General features: G+C 42.1%; 1 protein-coding gene and 1 long non-coding RNA gene across 2 annotated transcripts; one reads left to right on the forward strand and one right to left on the reverse strand.

Moving 5' to 3' along the window:
* Nucleotides 1–16,027: 16,027 nt before the first annotated feature.
* rho (rhodopsin) lies at nt 16,028–17,654 on the forward strand. Its single transcript, NM_001124319.1, is given in 1 exon segment — nt 16,028–17,654. A coding segment is annotated over 1 exon segment (1,065 nt). The 5' UTR covers nt 16,028–16,109; the 3' UTR covers nt 17,175–17,654.
* Nucleotides 17,655–19,852: 2,198 nt separating this feature from the next.
* LOC110492464 lies at nt 19,853–22,972 on the reverse strand. Its single transcript, XR_002469012.2, has 2 exons — nt 20,862–22,972; nt 19,853–20,283 (listed from the first exon to the last, which is right to left on the reverse strand). It is a non-coding gene; the product is annotated as an uncharacterized LOC110492464 (long non-coding RNA).
* Between the last annotated feature and the right edge of the window lie 622 nt (nt 22,973–23,594).

Below are 23,594 nucleotides of genomic sequence, written 5' to 3' on the forward strand. Positions count from 1 at the left end.
CATAGAATGCCCACCCAGCTCACACCCTGACCAACCAAAACATACAAAGCAAACTATGGTCAGGGTGTGACATATGCAGCCACCACTGAGTGGTACTCAGTAATGTGTTGATTTTTCCCAAACATAACACTTTGTATTCAGGGGAAAAAAAGTGAATTGCATTGTCACATTTTTTACAAGTATCACTTTAGTGCCTTGTTGCTAAAAGTATGCATGTGTAATTAATAACTCCACCGTGTTCAAAGGGATATTCAATGTCTTTTTTTACACATCTACTGTACCAATAGGTGCCCTTCTTCGCAAGGCATTGGAAAACCTCCCTGGTCTTTGTGGTTCAATCTGTGTTTGAAATTCACTGCTCAACTGAGGGACCTTACAGATAATTGTATGTGCAGGGTTCATCGATGAGAAAGTAATTCAAAAATTATGTTAAACACTATTAATGCACACAGAGAGTCCATGCAACTTATTATGTGACTTAAGCAAAAGACTACTCCTGAATTAATTTAGGCTTGCCATAACAAAGGGGTTTAATACTTATTGACTCAAGACATTTCAGCTTCTCATTTTTCATTTGTAAACATCTCTAAAAACATAATTACACTTTCTCGTTATAGGGTATTGTGTGTAGGCCAGTGACACAAAATGTAAATTTAATACATTTAAAATTTAGGCTGAAACAGAACATGTGGAAAAAGTCATGGGGTGAGAATAATTTCTGAAGGCACTGCACATTTTCATGATGTAGTTCTCAATCTGTAGTAGACAAACCAGTTGACATGTCAAATCTATAGGTTTACCAAACATTTAAGTGATCATCAATTAACAGCAATTGGATTAAGTAATAGTAAAATGTATTTTAACAAAAGGGAAGATAATCATATCAAAAGTAATGTGAGCATTGTATTGTGAAAGGCAATTACTTTATATGAACATGTATTGCAATGTGAAACATGCATTTCTAAATGAAACACTGATTAAGTTTGGTGAAAAAGTGACCGTATGAATTAATGTACAGTATTGTACTTAGTCAATTGAAAAAGTGCCTAGAGTTTTGAAACTGACTTTTTGATGATCTGGTTTGTACTTGTGAGAATTGCACCTAAGCCTTTTAAAAAACTAACTAGGCACTACATAATTTTGGTTCTGTAGTTATCAGTTTCAAGCAGTTTTATTAAGTGATAGTTAATTGTATTGTTAAACAAATTACAAGAAAATCATATTAAAAGCAAAGTGAATATTGCATTTTGAAAAGCAGATAGATTGAATATGTATCCAAATGGAAAGAGGGATTCAGTGCAGTGAGCAAGTGACTTTGTTGTACTTAGTCAATTGAAAATGTGCTTAGTTTTTAAAATGTTGATGATCTGTTTTAATTTATGTGCTTAGAGTTGTGAAAATGTACCACATAAACTGTAAAATAGGGGAGCCAGCCAGCGTGTCGGGTGTGGTGTTTCTCTAGCCCTCGCCACAGACATTGCATGAATTAACACAGAGACACACAGGCTTCAAAGTGTCACACAAAGAGAGGAGAGACAAGTACCCCCATCTGCTCACATTATGCACACATCAAGGTCTCAACACAAAGAGATGCAGTCAGGAGAGTGATCTATAGATCAGCTATAAATAGTATATTAATGGCTTATCATTTTAAGTTATTATAACGTTTTGCTGCAATGATTATGGTTGGCATTTGGAGTTCATGTCAATCCCTAGACAGTGGAGGATTTGAGTGGTCTCTAGCTCTATGTCAAAGTCATGTAAGGGCCTCACACTAGAGAAATTCAAGGGACTGGGTGAAATCAACTGTCAGGATGTACAGTTTAAGCCAGAGACCTAAGAGAACAAATCTATTGTTAATTTTCAAAATAATGTCAAGATATCTGAGTGTTCCTGTTTCCTCAATGTGTGACTTTTTCATATCCAGGAACAGAGAAAGGTTACCGCACCAGGAGCAGACACCCAGGTAGAGGAGAGAGAGACAGCCAAGCCAGCTCACAGTACAAAGAACACTTACAGCGGCAGAGGATAGGGAAGGACTGGGGATGGTGGCTAAATGGCTGATGACTGTCTGATATACGTCAGCAAAACACGAATCTGTCCGTCTGCTTATTATATAAATAATGTGATACAATAGAAGCAGATTAGAGCTAGTTGATGTATGTGTTGCTATGATGCTGTCATTACAGTATGTGAGAGCGTGCAGATAAGAGTGTGGGAGGGCGGTATGCGGTGTGTGTATGCGTGTGTGTGTTTGTCTGTGTGTGACAGGGGTGACATTTTGGTTCACAGTACGGGGTCTAACCAGCCCAGCATCTGGGTATGCGGCATCGCTCCAAAACCCCAACATCACCTCTGAAGACGTAAGCACTAAGTACAGCCCACGGCTGAATTTGACTCATTCAACAGTTACTGAGCAGAAGAGGAGTGCTGGTGGGATGCCAGGATGCAGAACATTCACTTATGACAACCTTTGATAGTTTCAATATTATTTGGTGAGAATAATGTGTGTGTCCGACTAACCGTGGACATTCTATATAGTCACCAGGGACAACACTTGTTGAACATGACTCCATGGGAACCAATTAATTGGTAACAGAAATAAAGTCCAGCCAAGGTGATTGACTACTCCAAAATCAAACATGGAGGACCTATTAGGTAGAGAGGCAATCACAAAGAAGCAATTGATTCTTATTTTAACACTGATTGAAAAAAATCTATGTTTTACCTTTGTAAACCAACTTGAAGGATAAATATCAGTGTGATAAGTGGTGTGCAATGTTTTTCATGACCTTGAACAACCCACCAACACTACCAATCCAGGGAGGTAGCCTATAGTACAAACACAGAAAAGAGAGAATGAGAGCGCGAGGGGAGGGGGTGTACCATCCCAAACTGACTTCCATTTTGACAGGAGTGAGGTGAGAGGAAATAAAAGCGAAGAGTACAAGAAAACAAGTGAGAGAGAAAGAGAGAGATCAGGGTCAGTGAATTCCTCTGGTCAGAGGAAATTGGCTCCAGTCTAGCTTCATAACAGTTCATTTCCTGTGCCTGTTTCTCACATTTTAATTGGGTCTGGTCTGCTCAGTGGAAAGGTGCTGCGATTCCACCCTCATTTTCAGGAGGACGGCCTTATGGACTGAATGCCAAATTATACACAAACACACGTTTGCATACGCACATACAGACACAGCCTCACACATGTACACGAGCACGCACACACCCTGCACATAAACAAACACATATAGACAAACCCCCAAATGGAACTCTTATTTCATCAGTGTGATTCATATCCTCTACTGCATTACCAATGCTGAAAAGAGCGACGCTGGTGCTGTAGGATCTCTTTTTTCTAATGGCCTATCTGAATCTTTGGACGAACTCAGTAAATGGAACGATAACCACACCTATGACGTCATCCCTTTCTAGACCTGCAATTACATGAATAGGTGTGTTGTTATTGCTGACACACGATGTCTCGTGAGGATGCCAGACAAGGGTCACAAAGAGTCACCACCCTCATCAGGTGACTCACACCTGGCTAAGACCTGATGCTTTCAAAATATATTTTCCCCCTTTTTCACTGTGACCATTGACCTAAAACTACTGAACAGGTATCGCAAATACCTTATGAAAGCAAATACACTCAGAATTTCAGCCTTAGCTCTCAACAGGCCTTTCAGCCTTAGCTCTCAACAACAGAACATTGTTCAACAAGTATCCAGCCCTTGGCAGTTGCACAGAGAGAAGTGACTTATTTTATAACTATCCGTCACAAATCCTCTATCAGCATATACTGTTACCATATACTGTAACATCACCAGACCTTCGTGGCTTCATCCCTGAGTCTTTTTCCCTGCTTGGCTGGCGTAAAACAGCTATTTTGCATTACACACTGCAATGAATGCCCTGAACAAGAGCCCCGGCCTGACCTGCCTTTTTAGTGCTGGCTAAAACCAGCATTCTGTGAACGGTGGCACTTTAGGTGTGATTTTCCAAAGTTATTTTTGACTTACATTTCAACATGTTGACTCAAAAGCTGCACTGACAGATAGCGTTAAGCTAACTAACTAACGTGAGGGACTTCCCAGTCTAGCTAGTAGTGCTGCTTCATTAGCAACATAGCACATTTTAAGAGCAGGGTTTTGACAGTACAGTTATTGATTAGCTATCTGGACACTGAATCTAATTGCTGGTGCTCTGTTCACCACCCGACAACTCACTAATTAACCAATTACTGTCTAATCAAATACTGTCCAAATATGCAAAACTTTACTAATAAAGATAGGTAGCTGACATGGCTAACATGATGTTAGCTACTTTTGGTAATGTCAGCTGTTAAAAAAACAAAGCAGGATAGCTGAGTTAAATGTTCTCATTCTATAGAAGATGGACATACGGAATTGAAGATGCAGCTCAGCAAACACAGAGATGGTTGTAGTATTTGCAGAAGTAAGTGCATAAATTGTGTGTGTGTTTACAATTCAATTATTTTGCATCTAACATTAGCTGCATAACGGTAGATGGATTGGCTGACAACGTCACGAAAACTATGTGCATGCTTCCATTGGGCATCAATCATCCTGTTGTGATTCTGGATGGCCAGATTGCTAGCAAGAATGACACTGCCGTGTGGGGAATCATAAGTGGCTTATTTCAGCATGATTAATCTTGTTATTGATACCATGTCTTGTTTTGAGATGTTTGACTGATTTCATGTCAATGCAAAATTATGGCTAAAATTCTCTAGCTAGCTAACCAACAACTATAACTATGTATTTGAACAAGTGGTCATTGTGCAAATGTATATGTTTTCAATAAACATTTGAGATGAAATATAGCTTACATATTAACAATTTAAGCCAACATCTATTTTGCCCCACGGTAGCACGCATTTCAATGTTGTTGCTAAAGTGACAGAGAGAGAACACAGGTATTGTGGTTAGTGAAGGGTAAGATAGTTGAATATTAATCAGCTTTAAGATTGAGTGAACTGCAAATATCATTAAGGAACAGAAATCCCCGATTTTACCTTTAGCTCAATTCAGGTAAACATTATTTGCCTGTTGTTCATGTTGTGTGTGTGCATACAGTGCCTTGCGAAAGTATTCGGCCCCCTTGAACTTTGCGACCTTTTGCCACATTTCAGGCTTCAAACATAAAGATATAAAACTGTATTTTTTTGTGAAGAATCAACAACAACTGGGACACAATCATGAAGTGGAACGACATTTATTGGATATTTCAAACTTTTTTAACAAATCAAAAACTGAAAAATTGGGCGTGCAAAATTATTCAGCCCCCTTAAGTTAATACTTTGTAGCGCCACCTTTTGCTGCGATTACAGCTATAAGTCGCTTGGGGTATGTCTCTATCAGTTTTGCACATCGAGAGACTGAATTTTTTTCCCATTCCTCCTTGCAAAACAGCTCGAGCTCAGTGAGGTTGGATGGAGAGCATTTGTGAACAGCAGTTTTCAGTTCTTTCCACAGATTCTTGATTGGATTCAGGTCTGGACTTTGACTTGGCCATTCTAACACCAGGATATGTTTATTTTTGAACCATTCCATTGTAGATTTTGCTTTATGTTTGGGATCATTGTCTTGTTGGAAGACAAATCTCCGTCCCAGTCTCAGGTCTTTTGCAGAGTCCATCAGGTTTTCTTCCAGAATGGTCCTGTATTTGGCTCCATCCATCTTCCCATCAATTTTAACCATCTTCCCTGTCCCTGCTGAAGAAAAGCAGGCCCAAACCATGATGCTGCCACCACCATGTTTGACAGTGGGGATGGTGTGTTCAGGGTGATGAGCTGTGTTGCTTTTACGCCAAACATAACGTTTTGCATTGTTGCCAAAAAGTTCAATGTTGGTTTCATCTGACCAGAGCACCTTCTTCCACATGTTTGGTGTGTCTCCCAGGTGGCTTGTGGCAAACTTTAAACAACACTTTTTATGGATATCTTTAAGAAATGGCTTTCTTCTTGCCACTCTTCCATAAAGGCCAGATTTGTGTAATATACGACTGATTGTTGTCCTATGGACAGAGTATCCCCCCTCAGCTGTAGATCTCTGCAGTTCATCCAGAGTGATCATGGGCCTCTTGGCTGCATCTCTGATCAGTCTTCTCATTGTATGAGCTGAAAGTTTAGAGGGACGGCCAGGTCTTGGTAGATTTGCAGTGGTCTGACACTCCTTCCATTTCAATATTATCGCTTGCACAGTGCTCCTTGGGATGTTTAAAGCTTGGGAAATCTTTTTGTATCCAAATCCGGCTTTAAACTTCTTCACAACAGTATCTCGGACCTGCCTGGTGTGTTCCTTGTTCTTCATGATGCTCTCTGCGCTTTTAACGGACCTCTGAGACTATCACAGTGCAGGTGCATTTATACGGAGACTTGATTACACATAGGTGGATTGTATTTATCATCATTAGTCATTTAGGTCAACATTGGATTAGTTTGCTGCACTGAAAGTAAAGGGGCTGAATAATTTTGTACGCCCAATTTTTCAGTTTTTGATTTGTTAAAAAAGTTTGAAATATCCAATAAATGTCGTTCCACTTCATGATTGTGTCCCACTTGTTGTTGATTCTTCACAAAAAAATACAGTTTTATATCTTTATGTTTGAAGCCTGAAATGTGGCAAAAGGTCGCAAAGTTCATGGGGGCCAAATACTTTCGCAAGGCACTGTATATTGCTTCTGTGTGTGTTTTGTTTTTTCAGAATACTCCTTATTGCTACGGCACTGATGCTATGCCGTCTCTGTAAAAATATAGGAGATCCAGGAAATCAGAACTTCAGAAAACAAGGAAGAGAGGGGAGCAGACAGGATAGAACAAGAACACAGGAGAACATAGAGAGAGGGGAGCAGACAGGATAGAACAAGAACACAGGAGAACATAGAGAGAGGGGAGCAGACAGGACAGAACGAGAACACAGGAGAACATAGAGAGAGGGGAGCAGACAGGACAGAACGAGAACACAGGAGAACATAGAGAGAGGGGAGCAGACAGGACAGAACGAGAACACAGGAGAACATAGAGAGAGGGGAGCAGACAGGACAGAGTGAGAACATAGAGAGGGGAGCAGACAGGACAGAGTGAGAACATAGAGAGGGGAGCAGACAGGACAGAGTGAGAACACAGGAGAAGATAGAGAGAGGGGAGCAGACAGGACAGAGCGAGAACACAGGAGAACATAGAGAGAGGGGAGCAGACAGGACAGAGTGAGAACATAGAGAGGGGAGCAGACAGGACAGAGTGAGAACACAGGAGAACATAGAGCGAGGGGAGCAGACAGGACAGAGTGAGAACATAGAGAGGGGAGCAGACAGGACAGAGTGAGAACACAGGAGAAGATAGAGAGAGGGGAGCAGACAGGACAGACCGAGAACACAGGAGAACATAGAGAGATGGGGAGCAGACAGGACAGAACGAGAACATAGGGAGGGGAGCAGACAGGACAGAGTGAGAACACAGGAGAACATAGAGAGAGGGGAGCAGACAGGACAGAGCGAGAACACAGGAGAACATAGAGAAAGGGGAGCAGACAGGACAGAGTGAGAACACAGGAGAACATAGAGAGAGGGGAGCAGACAGGACAGACCGAGAACACAGGAGAACATAGAGAGGGGAGCAGACAGGACAGACCGAGAACACAGTAGAACATAGAGAAAGGGGAGAAGACAGAACAGAGTGAGAACATAGAGAGGGGAGCAGACAGGACAGAGTGAGAACATAGAGAGGGGAGCAGACAGGACAGAGAACATAGAGAGGGGAGCAGACAGGACAGAGTGAGAACATGAAGAGGGGAGCAGACAGGACAGAGAACATAGAGAGAGGGGAGGCACACACAAGACAAACATGGCATATTCATCTCAAACCAGAGGAAGTAGTCCTTGCCAAACATTACGTCTCAAAAAAAGAAAGATGCCACTTCTGACATGTCCTGTGTTTATACATTTTTAGACCCTGATACGTTCCCATCACTGAAGGCAATCATGCAGGCCGCGCCAACCATCCCAGTTAGCAGCTGTGAGAGATCTTTCAGTGCATTAAGACGTCTACTGTACATACCTGGCTTAATTTATTAAGAGCCCACTGATCCAAGATAGAATGCATCATGACAACTAACAAAGATATACATACTAACACGCTTGGGAAATAGTGAAGTCATAGACAGGTTTGCACCTACAGTTCCATTTTGTTTAATTTCTAATCTTTATGGATGGACTAACATCCTAGTACTGTGAAATATATATAAATACATATAAAATATATTGTTTAGTGTTGTGTTGTGGCTTTGCTGGCATGCTGCCCCCCAATTGTTTGTTTGTTTACCCCACCAACATTTAAATGCTAAAATCACCACTGGTGTAGTTCATTGGGACAGTGTCCATGCAAAGCATCCCTGACAATGCAAAATGTAGAGAACAAGGGCATCTTCATTTTGAAGCTGACCTTGGGTTGAATTCAAAAACCTTGAGCAAACATTTCATCATTTAAATAACCAAATGTTGCGTGTGTGTGCATTTGTGTGGCTATGCCTGTTTGAGGGGCAGGACTAAACTACAATTATATTGCATGGCAACAGCACTCTCTGCTGGCAGCGATTTTCTAGTGTTCTCAGTTAAGAAGTATGAGAGTTGGATCTACAGACTACAAAATGTATGCAACTTTTACCCTATTTTGTAATTGGTTTAGTCAAATTCTAACTTAAATACGTGATTTTCAATCAGGCTGTAAACCTATGTCCTGACTTGTGATTCTTCCTTCGGACACCTCTCCTTCCAGTTCTCTGCTGCCAATGACTGGAACGAACTGCAAAAATCTCTGAAGCTGGAGACTCTTACCTCCCTCACTAGCTTTAAGCACCAGCTGTCAGAGCAGCTCACAGATCACTGCACCTGTACATAGCTCATCTGTAAATAGCCCATCCAATCTACCTCATCCCCATACTGTATGTAATTATTTATCTTACTCCTTTGCACCCCAGTATCTCAACTTGCACATTTATCTTCTGCACATCCTATCATTCCAGTGTTTAATTGCTATATTGTAATTACTTTGGCCTATTTATTGCCTTACCTCTCTTATCCTACCTCATTTGCACATGCTGTTTATATATTTTATAATATAATATATATTTATATATTTTTTAGATATTTTTCTACTGTATTATTGATTGTATGTTTGTTTATTCCATGTGTAACTCTGTGCTGTATGAGTCGAACTGCTTGGCTTTATCTTGGCCAGGTCGCAGTTGTAAATGAGAACTTGTTCTCAACTCGCCTACCTGGTTAAATAAAGGTGTTCTCAACTCGCCTACCTGGTTAAATAAAGGTGTTCTCAACTAACCTACCTGGTTAAATAAAGGTGTTCTCAACTCGCCTACCTGGTTAAATAAAGGTGTTCTCAACTCGCCTACCTGGTTAAATAAAGGTGTTCTCAACTAACCTACCTGGTTAAATAAAGGTGTTCTCAACTAACCTACCTGGTTAAATAAAGGTGAAATAATAAATAAATACAATCAAAAATAGTTGAATCTACAGTTTGAATATCACAGAAATGATACCAGTGTTCATATAGCGCAATTTAGACATACAGTATATGTCCGACAGTGTGACATACAGAGCTGTGGCAGCCTATGTTGCCATATGTACCATGTCCTTGTCACAGTGTTCCTTCCTTGTTAGTGTCCACTCAGTGAAAGAGAGAGTTCCTGTGGGCAGGCTGAGAGAGCATCACACCCTGCCCACTGATCTGTCCTCTGGCACGCAGTCATCCCAATATGCAAATTAGATTAACTTTCTTTCAGGCATGGTATGAAGGGAAAAAATTGATCACGTGTATCTGTAGAAGCCGTCAGCCCTTTGGCCTAGTGCTTCTCCAAGCCTGCACTTAGTAGCCTATAGCCCATCTAACCAAGGCCAGTCACAGTTCGCTGTCAGTGCAAAAATATATGTTGATCTCTGTGTTGATCCATTGCAAAGTATCCTCTGCCCTATCACCGTTTTCTTCCCTCACTCTCTTACTTATCGTCCTCCTGGTTGTGATCACAAACTAAGGTGGATTGACCCCAATGTCCAATGATCTCCACCCTCAGCAGGCCCACTGTTCTTTCCAATCACTGCACAGCTAAACTGTCACACTGAGCCAGTCAGAGAACTCAAGCCCTGAGTGACTCCAGTGAATCACCATTCAGGGAGAGGACATTGTGTCTCTCATGCCTTGGATGACTGATGACCCACTGGAGCTACGGTCCTGGGTTTATTCTAAGGCCCTTTCAAGACTATATTCAAGGAGCTCTCAATAGGGTAATCTATGGTGTGATTTCAATCAAAGAACGTCCCAAAATAAGAAACATCTCAAACGTGTGATTGAGACTTGGAAGAAAAATGTTGTATTTTCCGGACAAAGATACCCTTCCAGACTGGTAGAACTGTGTTTAATTCAGTGTTGAGTTAATGTCATAAGGACAAGATGGGTCCTTAAAATGAATAACAATCTCACAAAGTGTACTCTTGTCATCCCAAGATGAGCCTGTTATATAAGACTGAGAACCAAGAAATGTCAATATTTCTCAGTGTTTTAGAAGTAGTTGCTTATTAGGCTATACATCGATGTGTGCCCGATGCCGCCCCTTCTACCCAATTATTTTGGAGAAACCTTTGACTCTCCTTCTGAACTGCCACCATAGGCCTACACAGCACAGCCATTGGTCAGGCAGCAGACAAACAAGTTTTGATCAGCAGGAGCAGAGCATCCTGGGGCTCAAAGGTTGGAATATCCATTGCAGAGTGTAGGTTTATTTGCACCATCCCAATAGCTATCTTAGAAATATAACGTTGCGCTGTGCTTCTCCAAGCATGCACTTTAGTATAGGCTATAAGCAATGGATCATTTGATTGAGTCCACACTAAATAGCCTATAGGAGCACCTGATATTGCGTGTCCAGTGGAGAATCAGAGATGAGGGACGGCATCAGGCACGCATCGAGATATAGCCTAGTAAGCAACTAATTCTAAAACGATAAATATTGAAATAGTCATAATTTACCTCTATGTTTGAATTATTATTTTGGGTATAGGGGAGGGTCACTTATTTTTTTCAAGCATCCAGGGAGGTTTTAGGTCAAATATATATATTTTTTCATGCAATATCAACTATACACGTCATCCATTTTCATTTTAGAGAGGTAACCATTATTATGAATTAAGTTCACTCCCATAAGTGCCTCCTGAAGTGAACATCAACGATAACTGCTTGTCAAATAACTGTCACTCTCTCTCTCCCTCTCTCTAAAACAGGTAGTTAACAAATAACTGTCACTCTCTCTCTCCCTCTCTCTGAAACAGGTAGTTAACAAATAACTGTCACTCTCTCTCTCCCTCTCTCTGAAACAGGTAGTTAACAAATAACTGTCACTCTCTCTCTCCCTCTCTCTGAAACAGGTAGTTAACAAATAACTGTCACTCTCTCTCTCCCTCTCCCTCTCTCTGAAACAGGTAGTTAACAAATAACTGTCACTCTCTCTCTCTCTCTCTCTGAAACAGGTAGTTAACAAATAACTGTCACTCTCTCTCTCTCTGAAACAGGTAGTTAACAAATAACTGTCACTCTCTCTCTCCCTCTCCCTGAAACAGGTAGTTAACAAATAACTGTCACTCTCTCTCTCCCTCTCTCTGAAACAGGTAGTTAACAAATAACTGTCACTCTCTCTCTCCCTCTCCCTGAAACAGGTAGTTAACAAATAACTGTAAGCGTTTTACCAGTTTCATCATAGTGTTTTGATGGGTTTTGCGACTGCACTTTCAAAGTTCTTGACATTTTCCGCATTGACTGACCTTCATGTCTTCAATTAATGATGGACTGTCATTTCACTTTGCTTATTTCAGCTGTTCTTGCCATAATATGGACTTGGTCTTTTACCAAATAAGACTATCTTTTGTATACCACCTCTACAGTACCTTGTCACAACACAATTGAGTGGCTCAAACTCATTAAGAAGGAAAGAAATTCCACAATTTAATTTTTAACAAGATACACCTGTTAATTTAAATTAATTCCAGGTGTCTACCACATGAAGCTGGTTGAGAGAATGCCAAGCGTGTGCAAAGTTGTCAAGGCGAAAGGTGGCTACTGTGAAGAATCTCAAATGTAGAAAATTGTAAAAATAAAGAAAAATCCTTTAATGAGTAGGTGTGTCCAAACTTTTGACTAGTACTGTAGGTAGACCAGGAACTAGTGATAGAGAGAAATAAAGAGTAGGACTGTTCTAAAGCTTTACCTCCATCTGTGCAGAAAGAAACCAGGATGCTAATCACCCTGTGCACTGCAACGCTGACCTTCCATGAGCTAGGAATTAACAGGTGTGAGTAATTAATAGGGATGAGAGGGGATGGAGGATATTAATAACTAATACAACTAATAAACAGTCTAATCTAATAAATAAATGACATAAATTGATATTGTGCAACACCTAGGTGTAATCTAAACAGTTAAATAGGCAAGCTCCCTTGTTTCAGAGAGAGGGGGAGAGAGAGAGTGACAGACAGAACTAGTTGCTGCTTAACAGTGGATATACTAAAATAACCACAGCATATAAGAACAGACAAACAGCTATTTGTTTATTTTGTGTGGCATTGCATTGTGTAGCCACAATATTATTCTGAGAAATTCTAGTTTATTTGTGTGATCTGTTACCTACTCACCTCTGCGCTTTGACGTCGTTTTTCCTGAACCACAGGACAGGAGGCTATCCTACTCCCCAAGGCACTGCAGGGAGCAGGCGGCTATGAGCACGTCCCAAGGATCTTAGCTCAGGATACCCTGCCCTAAAACCCCTGAAATGAAAAATAGAACTTGGAAAGTGTGGCAAACTGTAGAGGTAGGATAATATTCATCACAACATCTTCCTCTATCTTTCCCTCCCTCCATTCCTCCCCCAATCCTAAATTTAACCCTTAGTGGGGAAAATGCAAAACTGACCCTAGATCATTGACTAACTTCACCCCACTCTCTTTCTGGTCAGCTGATTACCCACCTCCCCCAGGGTTGCCAAATTGTAACTAAATGTGCCAACAAGGAGTAAAAAATGGAATAATTTCAACCCCCCTTTTTATACAGATTTGGGACCAGGCTACAACACATTAAATGACTATCCTGAATAATCCCAGTTTGCTGATCTGCTCATCAGTAGTGTAGTGTCATTAGCCTCATTAGCCTATGGTCATTTATGGAATGACTTCCAAGGTGCTATACTAGGCTATTCTTCCTAGGAGAGACTCCTGATGAACTGACTACCATGACGGTCAATGGACAATTTAATATTCTGCACAAATTGCATAGTGGAAAGGCCAATTGGTGATTGATATGAAATGACACAATCTACACGTGGTACTGTACATTAAAACCTCTTTCTATGCAGTGCAGCTGCCTGCTGAGATTTGCCCTATCACCACAACTCCGTCTCACTAAAGCTCAGTCTCACTACAGCTCCGTCTCACTACTGCCCTCTATATTCCCCATTGATGCTGGGCGCCACCGTCTCACAGAGAAATCTGGTCATGTTGATAACACTCCACTAGAGAGCACACTTTACCTGTACAAGACATATTGAACTATTGGAAGAGCAGTATCTGAAGTAACCACCGTAGTGACATACCTGTTTGAAGGACAGATGAGGCCACTGATGTCAGAGCTAACTGCATTCTCTTAATTATAACATCAACTGAACAATACGATACATGGGGGTCGTAAACATGCCTCAAGGTCAAACACTGTAACAATAATGTTTCACGTCACTGACATATGTTTTCATGTACGGACATAACATTTCTTCCCCTCCCCCTCACAGGAACCGAGGTGTGAAACTCAGTGTGGAAGTCACGCAGGTGCTCAGGCCTGCTATGAGTACAGACTGGCCGGGCTGATGCCATGTAAGGGTTCAGACTGGATGGGGCTGGTCAGCACAGAAGGCTGGTGAGGGGAGGATGGCTCAGACCAAATGTCTGGAATGGAGTGAATGGAATGGAAGCCATGTGTTTAATGTGTTTGATACCATTCCATTTATTTTGTTCCAGCCATTACTATGAGACTGTGGGCTGCAGGGTTGGGCCTGTTAACCCCTAACCTTGGAGGTGCCTCAGTAGCTGAAGCTCATGCCCCAACATGAATCCACTGGACTAGGGAGACCCCTGTGATGGAGAGCTGCTGCGTGGCATGGTAGTGCAGAAGTGTTTAGAGCAGGCTGATGGCGAATGTGCACCCTTGTGCAAGTTTTTTTGAGTGTCTGGCTCTTGAGCGTCTGATTAAACCACTCTACCCAGCTCTGTCCCTGGGGGTGGTAGAATTATGTGCGGATGTGGCGGATCCCTTTCCCTTTCAGGTAGGAGAATAGCTCATTAAACATGGTCTTGGGTAGGCCCCAACTGCCAGTATTTATTATCTACATAGTATTTTTTTTATTTTTAGTGTACAGATTAGCATACTGAATACTGAATGAATAAAACATCATACAGTGCACTTTTTAAGGTGAATAAATAAATTAAAGTGATTTATAAAGTTACTAAATAAGTCATGGTTTTGAATAACACTTGGGGCTTTGACAGGATGAAATAGTATTCTTATGTTCCTCCACTACAGTAGCTGCCACCACAGCTTCTTCACTCCTTTGGACTTGTAATCTAAACAGACACTTTCCCCATTGAATTATGGATTGTCCTAAATTTGTATAGCTCTTTATTGAGTAAAAAGAGCAGTAAATGTGTGAGTATCCATAATGTTGTGTCTGAGGGTGACCAATGGGACACTAACCTCATTACAGGCCTCTTAAAGTAACACGTCCGTAAGCTCCAAATCTCTTTAATACAATGTCCATTAGAAAGTGCTGAGCAAAGCTCTCTTCTAGCCACTAAGATGGTCTAGATCTTCTGTACAAGTCTACTCTCTACTTTCCCCTCATTTCCCTTGGTTTGTTTAGTTTTACATTGATAATCAAAGAATACACAAACAGCATTACTGCTGAAGACTACCTCTCACATGATCATTATGATTTATTTAGGCTACATTAGAACAGAAGATATGCAGAATGTAACATCTCTTGAAATAAACTTTTAAGGTTATAAAACAGGAATAAATGTGAATATTCTTTTGAATGACATGTTTGTAGGATGTTTGGGAGGAAATGACATTGAAATGCATGAGTAATCCTTTCTCCCGCACACACACACACACACACATAAACGTGCAAACATGCATGCACACGCACAGTCTTAAAATCTTAGTCACACAATAAGCATCAGCTATAATACTGCAACATAAGCACAAGTACTCAATGAATGACCTGTGAATTACATGTAACTGTATGTTGCTACACTTAATGTTCTATGAAAATAATATGTTGCATTATTTTGATAAAAAATCTATAAATATTGCTACACCTAATATTAATACAATTATGTAATATGTTCAGGATGAGGACGTTTACACGTCTCAGACCATTATCTATAAAAACATCCTTCAATCACCATATAGTATTTCCTGGTGGTGCAGCTATTCTACTTTGTGCCTATGTATTACCACAGCTTAACGTGTTTCTTATCGCCACTTATAATAAACCATCTGTTCTCCCACAGCACTCCGTCTCTTCACTCTTTTGTGCTTGGAGTATGAAGCTTCAAACATGTCTCTAGAATATATTGAAATATATCTTCAAAAGAGAAACTGTAAATTTAACAGTGTTTAAAAGTTGTATGCAAATGACTAACTCAGTTCTGAGTATATGGATGAGGCCTAGGTGTGTAACAGCCAATGCAGCGTTTCAGATTAAGCCATCATCTCCTGATAGGTATGAGCAGGTGTAACCTTAATAACTTGATGAGTGGCCAGTTATGTTTGCAGTGGTGGCTGGATTATATATTAACAGTGGCCTAAATCACATTGTGCTGACTGATTGGGAAAGTGATCATCTAACACCTTAAGATGTGCCTATAAAATCAGGAGTCTGACCTCCTGGGTGCATTTGTAGAAAGGACCCTTTCCATCTCTCTTTCTGTACAGCCGGAACACCATCTGAAGAAGGGCTGATCGCCACCGCAAGACCGCAACCATGAACGGCACAGAGGGACCAGATTTCTACGTCCCTATGTCCAATGCTACTGGCATTGTTAGGAACCCCTATGAATACCCCCAGTACTACCTTGTCAGCCCAGCGGCGTACTCACTCATGGCTGCCTACATGTTCTTCCTCATCCTCACCGGATTCCCCATCAACTTCCTCACACTCTACGTCACCATCGAGCACAAAAAGCTGAGGACCGCCCTGAACTACATCCTGCTGAACCTGGCTGTGGCCGATCTCTTCATGGTAATCGGAGGCTTCACCACTACGATGTACACCTCCATGCATGGCTATTTCGTCTTTGGAAGAACGGGCTGCAACATCGAGGGATTCTTTGCTACCCATGGTGGTGAGATTGCCCTGTGGTCCCTGGTTGTCCTGGCTATTGAGAGGTGGTTGGTCGTCTGCAAACCTATTAGCAACTTCCGCTTCAGTGAGACCCATGCCATCATGGGCGTGGCCTTTACCTGGGTCATGGCTGCTGCTTGCTCCGTGCCCCCTCTGCTTGGCTGGTCCCGCTATATCCCCGAAGGCATGCAGTGCTCATGTGGAATTGACTACTACACACGCGCCCCTGACATCAACAATGAGTCCTTTGTCATCTACATGTTCGTTGTCCACTTTATGATTCCCCTGTTCATCATCTCCTTCTGCTACGGCAACCTGCTCTGCGCTGTCAAGGCAGCTGCCGCCGCCCAGCAGGAGTCTGAGACCACCCAGAGGGCTGAGAGGGAAGTGACCCGAATGGTCATCATGATGGTCGTCTCCTTCCTAGTGTGCTGGGTGCCCTACGCCAGCGTGGCCTGGTATATCTTCTGCAACCAGGGATCAGAGTTCGGCCCTGTCTTCATGACAATTCCGGCATTCTTTGCCAAGAGTTCGTCCCTGTACAACCCTCTCATCTACGTGTTGATGAACAAGCAGTTCCGCAACTGCATGATCACCACCCTGTGCTGTGGGAAGAACCCCTTCGAGGAGGAGGAGGGAGCCTCCACCACTGCCTCCAAGACCGAGGCCTCCTCCGTGTCCTCCAGCTCCGTGGCTCCTGCATAAACGAGCCCCCAATGTGGGCCCTGCGATCCAGCGTCCACAAAGAAGACTTCTGCTCCCGGAAACGACAAAGGCTCACGTCTACAGAAATAACTCTTGTATTTTTGCAAACCAGTTGGTTCAACCTAAAGACAGTTGCAGATGGGCAGCCCACAACAAAGTTGTTTATGTATATGTAAAGAGAGTCTAACGTAACAATGTGCAGGGATGGAATTGGAAAATAATCACTCTGGGAATTAACCAATGTAAATAGTTCAGATTCTGTATTTTTACATGTCCAAATTATTTCGCTTTGGGAACTCTGTTCCCACTCATTCCCTCCCAATTCCACCCCTGTCGATGTGCAAGATGTTTTGTCTTTCTCGAGACAGGAAAGGAAAATATCTTAAATATTTTACAGTTGGATTCTATATGTTACTGGCTTATTTGTGAATGTAGAGACACGTAATCAAGGCAACGTAATAAATCGCACTTTGCAAAAGACAATTACTGTTCATGTTTTACTTACTATCAGGGTGAAACGGTTGGAACTAAAGTAGTATGTTTAATTAACTGAGTCAATGTGAATCGCCTGCTCTTAAATGCAATAGGAAATAATTGAACATGTAGACATGTTGTGTACAGTCAGGACCTGGGTTCAAAAACGATTTCAGGTATTTCAATTACTTTTGAATGCATTTCAAAGCAAGTATTCAGATAACATTGGAAAGTATTTTAAAGTACTCAAATACACTCCCATGCATTTAGCTCAGGTATTAGAAAATAGTATTTGAAATAAGCATTGAAAATAGTTTCAAATGCAATTTCATTGACTTTGGTTTATAATGATAAAATAAAACTACTTGCTTTTGGCTGTGTTTTGAAAATACTCAAATACACATTCTTTAAAACGTATTTAAACTGAGGTCTGGTACAGTCAAGTGTTCTCATAGCTTTGATAAAGGTGTTAAGACGGAATAGTGATCTAAGGTCAATCACAGGTCACCTTGTACTGAGTATGTAATGCTAATTCTAAGGGATTATGACATGAATAAGCATAGCTATGTATGACTCAATACATACATGAAGATGCAGACATGACTATAGCTTCTGATTTACAGTAATCACCCACAAGGTTGATGAGGTGAAAGACATAATTGGATCAAGTGCAGTCAATCTTATCAAGATATCTTTGTGTTCCTGATGTTAAATAAAACTCATGGGCTCTCTCTCTCTCTCTCTCTCTCTCTCTCTCTCTCTCTCACTTTGGATCACAATTGAATGTGAAAAAATGACAGGTTGCCTATTATTGCCCATGACTGGTAAAGTATAGCATCAGGTATAGTATGCTCTAGATTTACTGCGGCTTACAGATACTGAATCATTTTCATCATATCCATGCCTTTTTCCCTCCATGTAAAGACGGTGGTATAAGCTGTACCTACATGTCTATGTGATAAATGATAGAAGCTCAGGGAGTGACATGAGATTTCTCCTCCTCAGTGCTCGGTTGTGCAGAAATATCTGTCAGGCTGGAGCATAACAAACACTTAGAAAACTCTCTCATAATGACCTTTGTTGTGTAGCTATAGCAACCCTCATACCATCGGATCTCTGGCTGAATACAGATACGCTCACTCGCCAAGCGATCTGCTCCAATCCAACTCCAGCAGAGACAGGCTGAGGGAAACAACAACACATCAATCACTGGCCGCAGACCAGATTAGGGGCTGGGCTGAAGACAGGCAGGGAGGAGTGGGAGCATTACACCTCATGATTTCCAATTTCCAATTTTGCCTTCATCAGTTCAGAAATTCTCTAACTGCTTGCTCAGACAGGAACTTGACATATCCACACTAATGAATGAATCTCATCAATATTCTGCTGACTCAATAGTTTGTATTTTTTGGTATTTTTTACTGCCTCTGAAGCGAGTTTTTCTGCCTCATAAGAGTGGCTTTCATATTGGCTTCTGTCACTTCGGCACTTACAAAATCACAGTGCATAGTTGTGTGTTTCCATGACAACTGCCTATCAAGGTCAACTTGCTAGCACCCATCTCCTCCAAGGTTGTTGTAAATTATGTCATCATCACATGGAATAGGGATGCCTGCAACATCAATACCTCCCTGGGAAGGTAACAAAGGTTGCAGAGGCTTGGAGAAGGATCGCTTGGTGAGTGCAAAGAACTCTTTAATTCACATCTCCCCCCATCTAGATGGAAGAAAAAACACATCCATTATTCAGAAGTTAAAGCTATAAGTCAGTTAGATTCTGTGATGACTCAGTGCTGTGCGTGCTCCCACACATCCTGAAGGTTTTCCCCTTCATTAGCTATGGTATGGATCACTATGGAGGAAAAAACGTCTCAAAGTCTACTTACATGCTAATAACCCTATTATTGTCTGCGGGGAAATCTAATGACACCTTATATATTGTTTCAACTTTTGATCAGAGACAAGTAGTGCTCTACATAGGGAACAAAAAGACAGCATAAGGAGTGGACTGTTGTTCCATCATCACAGCTTCAGCCAAATTTTTCCCCAGTGTACGCTAGGTTACTGATTTGGCCTGTATGATGAAAAGACTCATCTCGAGTTGAAAGTAAAATCTGTTTCTCTTGTTGGTCAATTTCTTCAACAAATGATCAGGTCTATATAGTTATCAAACATACATTATTAATGGAAAGGAAGCACAGACTCTTTAAGTATTAAAATACTTATTTTAGTAATACAATTGTAGGCAGAGGTTGATACAGAGTACAGTTTAACAGCATATGATAGTTCTCCCCAAGTTCTGCACAATGTCTAAGACATCCTGTAACTCATATAGCCTCCCCAATCCCCCTTACGTAACTTTCCCTAGCAACAACATTTTAATAAATCTAACCTCCCCCTGACAGCGAGAACCATCTTATCAGCAAGTAAAAACTCAGAATTGGGTTTGACTGAAACTTGACCTTTCATCACAAGTATAGAGTCATAACAATGTGAACGAGTGTAAGCATCTTCTGACAGGTGGCTGGTTTCAATCAGGTCTGTGGCAGCCTTGTGTTCTCAGAAAACCAGATAACCACGGTGGGATCCAGACAGGAGGAGTCTGAACGTAGACGCCTTCTGATAGTGTCTATGCCCTGCGACGAACCATCAAACAAGCAAAGCGTCAATACAGGGCTAAGATTGAATCATACTACACCGGCTCCGACACTCGTCGGATGTGGCAGGGCTTGCAAACTATTACAGACTACAAAGGGAAGCACAGCCACGAGCTACCCAGTGATACGAGCATACCAGACGAGCTAAATCACTTCTATGCTCGCTTTGAGGCAAGCAACACTGAGGCATGCATGAGAGCATCAGCTGTTCCGGATGACTGTGTGATCACGCTCTCCGTAGCCGATGTGAGTAAGACCTTTAAACAGGTCAACATACACAAACAAGGCTGCGGGGCCAGACAGATTACCAGGACGTGTGCTCCAGGCATGTGCTAACCAACTGGCAAGTGTCTTCACTGACATTTTCAACATGTCCATGATTGAGTCTGTAATACCAACATGCTTCAAGCAGACCACCATAGTCCCTGTGCCCTGTTGTTTTATTTAATTACTTACCTACACACACCTTTTTTTCGCACTATTGGTTAGAGCCTGTAAGTAAGCATTTCACTGTTGTATTCGGCGCACGTGACAAATAAACTTTGATTTGATTTGACCTTCAGCTTGATCCATTTTCCAACGTCAACAGGCGGGCTGTCTAGGTCGCCCTGTTCTGGAACGTCCTGGGCTTTCCTGTATTGGGAATACAAATACCTAACAGCATGGGTTAGTTCCTTCATATATTTACTCAAATCATCATCCAGCGCAGTCAGGTCCGTCAGTTTTGGAGTCATTGGGGTGTGCACATGTGGGCTACGCCCTGTTCAGCGGTTTATACTATTGCGCATTTTCATCAAGACTAAGGGGAGACATTCTACCTATGATTTCCCTGTGGAGTGGCATGCTTTGGCAAGCCCCCCTTTTATGGTTTAATTAGCCATCTCAGTAACCCCATTACTGGCGCTGGAAATTTCCCTGGTTTCAGGGGGGCACCCTTACCAATGTTGTATTGCATACATGTAGTACATTTATACACATGTGTTTTGCAAATTTCAAATCAGATTTGGACAAAACCAGGTGTCAGATATTAGTCTTACCATCTCCCACCCCGTGGACCAAGCGACACACACAGGAGACGAGAGGCAGAGGCAGAACTGTTCTGCCAGAGAGTGATTGTCTCCACGGGCCACCAGGGTCTCTGGAGCAGACTCTAGACTCCCACAAAGGGTGATTAAGTGCATCCGCAGCCTGGTGTTAGTCCAGATCAGTGATTTCAGACGTACACCGGGAGGCAAGCAGAACAGCATGAGTATGGCGGCGGGAAGCAGCATTCTTAGCAGCAGCTTCAGCAGCTGCAATACCTATAATAATGCTGTCAGTGTTGCCTGTGTGGGCTCGGACCTTAAGAATAGCCAACTGCGCTGAAAGCAACATGGCTTCAAGCAGGGCTTCAATCTGCATACGGTTTTTAATAGGGGTCCCAGACGCGTTAACAAAGTCCCTACCTTTCCAAACCCCTATCCAAGACAGGCAAGGCACCATTGGAAGTTCCACCTGCCATCATTCCCTCTCCATTGACCTCTTCCTCTCTGCTGCCAGGGTGACTGATGCTGTGGTTGGTGAGGGCACATGTTTCTCATATGACCTGTCATTCCGCAATTCCAGCACACCAGCAGTTGTCTCAGTGTTGGTAGGTATGGTTGTGGGTTCCCATATGGTTGAGGAGGGAACTGAGCTGCAGGTGCTTGAAGAAACTGGGAAGGAGGTGGTGGAAGAGGCTGTGGTGGTTGTTGCTGCTGGGTGGCAGGAGGTTCAGCCACCATCAGGTTGCTGGTTTTTCCTTTGTCCGGCTGAGCTAGCTGGGCCTTCTTAAGCTGCGCGACGAGTCTAGCCTTTCTTGCTCTTTCCTCAGTCTTCAACTTTTTCCAGGCTCTGCAGTAGTGTCTAATGCGGTCCTCCTTATTAGGGCCTTCAAATATCTCAGTTGTCTCTCCTTGCCATTCTGTCTTCATCTTATCCATCTAGTCGAGGATATCATCATCTTCAGTGAAGAGCAGTTCACCCGGTCTTGCAACATCTCTGGTGGTGGGAAACATTCCCTTAACTGTCGGTAGAGTGCTTGTCTGAAATGGGTGAAGGGCAGTTCCACTCTCGTGTTCAGTGAATTATTCACATTCTCTCTCCTCTCTCTTCTTCTCCTCCCACTGTCTCCTGTTTGTTCAGTTTTCATTTTTCCTTCATATTCTGTTCTCAGTCGTATCAGTTCTTCTTCCTCTCTTCAGTTCTCTCCATTCAGTGTGATTACCACTTAGACTTTGCTCTTTATCTTCATCATTACGACCTCGTCTGATAACCTCAACAGTGTTATCCATTTCTCCCTGTGCTTTCTTTTATTGAGCTGCCATGAGGTCCTTTGCCATGGTAACTCTAGGATAGAGAGGTGTTGATTGAGTCTTGGCATGATTCCACATATCTCCTAGTTCTTGATACATTCTACTCAGTGGTGGGGAAGAATTATCTCCTGGAGCTACTAGTTCGTTTGGGAGTAGTGGATAAATTCCTTTAAACCTATCCCCACGGATTGTGTAACAATAATTTCACACTTTCAATTATTCCGCTATTACAAAGAAATTTAGGTTCAGATACATTTAACAGTGAGGCTCCACTTACAGTGGGGAGAACAAGAATTTGATACACCGACGATTTTACAGGTTTTGCTACTTACAAAGCATGTAGAGGTCTGTAATTTTTATCATAGGTACACTTCAACTGTGAGAGACAGAATCTAAAACAAAATTCAAGAAAATCACATTGTATGATTTTTAAGTAATTAATTAGCATTTTATTGCATGACATAAGTATTTGATACATCAGAAAAGCAGAACTTATTATTTGGTACAGAAACCTTTGTTTGCAATTACAGAGATCATCATTTTCCTGTAGTTCTTGACCAGGTTTGCACACACTGCAGCAGGGATTTTGGCCCATTCCTCCATACAGACCTTTTCCAGATCCTTCAGGTTTCGGGGCTGTCGCTGGGCAATACGGACTTTCAGCTCCCTCCAAAGATTTTCTATTGGGTTCAGGTCTGGAGACTGGCTGGGCCACTCCAGGACCTTGAGATGCTTCTTACGGAGCCACTCCTTAGTTGCCCTGGCTGTGTGTTTCAATGTTCTTACTGAGGGAAGGAGGTTGTTGGCCAAGTTGGCCAAGATCTCGCAATACATGGCCTCATCCATCCTCGCCTCAATACGGTGCAGTCTTCCTGTCCCCTTTGCAGAAAAGCATCCCCAAAGAATGTTGTTTCCACCTCCATGCTTCACGGTTGGGATGGTGTTCTTGGGGTTGTA

The sequence above is a fragment of the Oncorhynchus mykiss genome, chromosome 16 (genome assembly GCF_013265735.2).
Source record: "Oncorhynchus mykiss isolate Arlee chromosome 16, USDA_OmykA_1.1, whole genome shotgun sequence".
Taxonomy (NCBI): domain Eukaryota; kingdom Metazoa; phylum Chordata; class Actinopteri; order Salmoniformes; family Salmonidae; genus Oncorhynchus; species Oncorhynchus mykiss.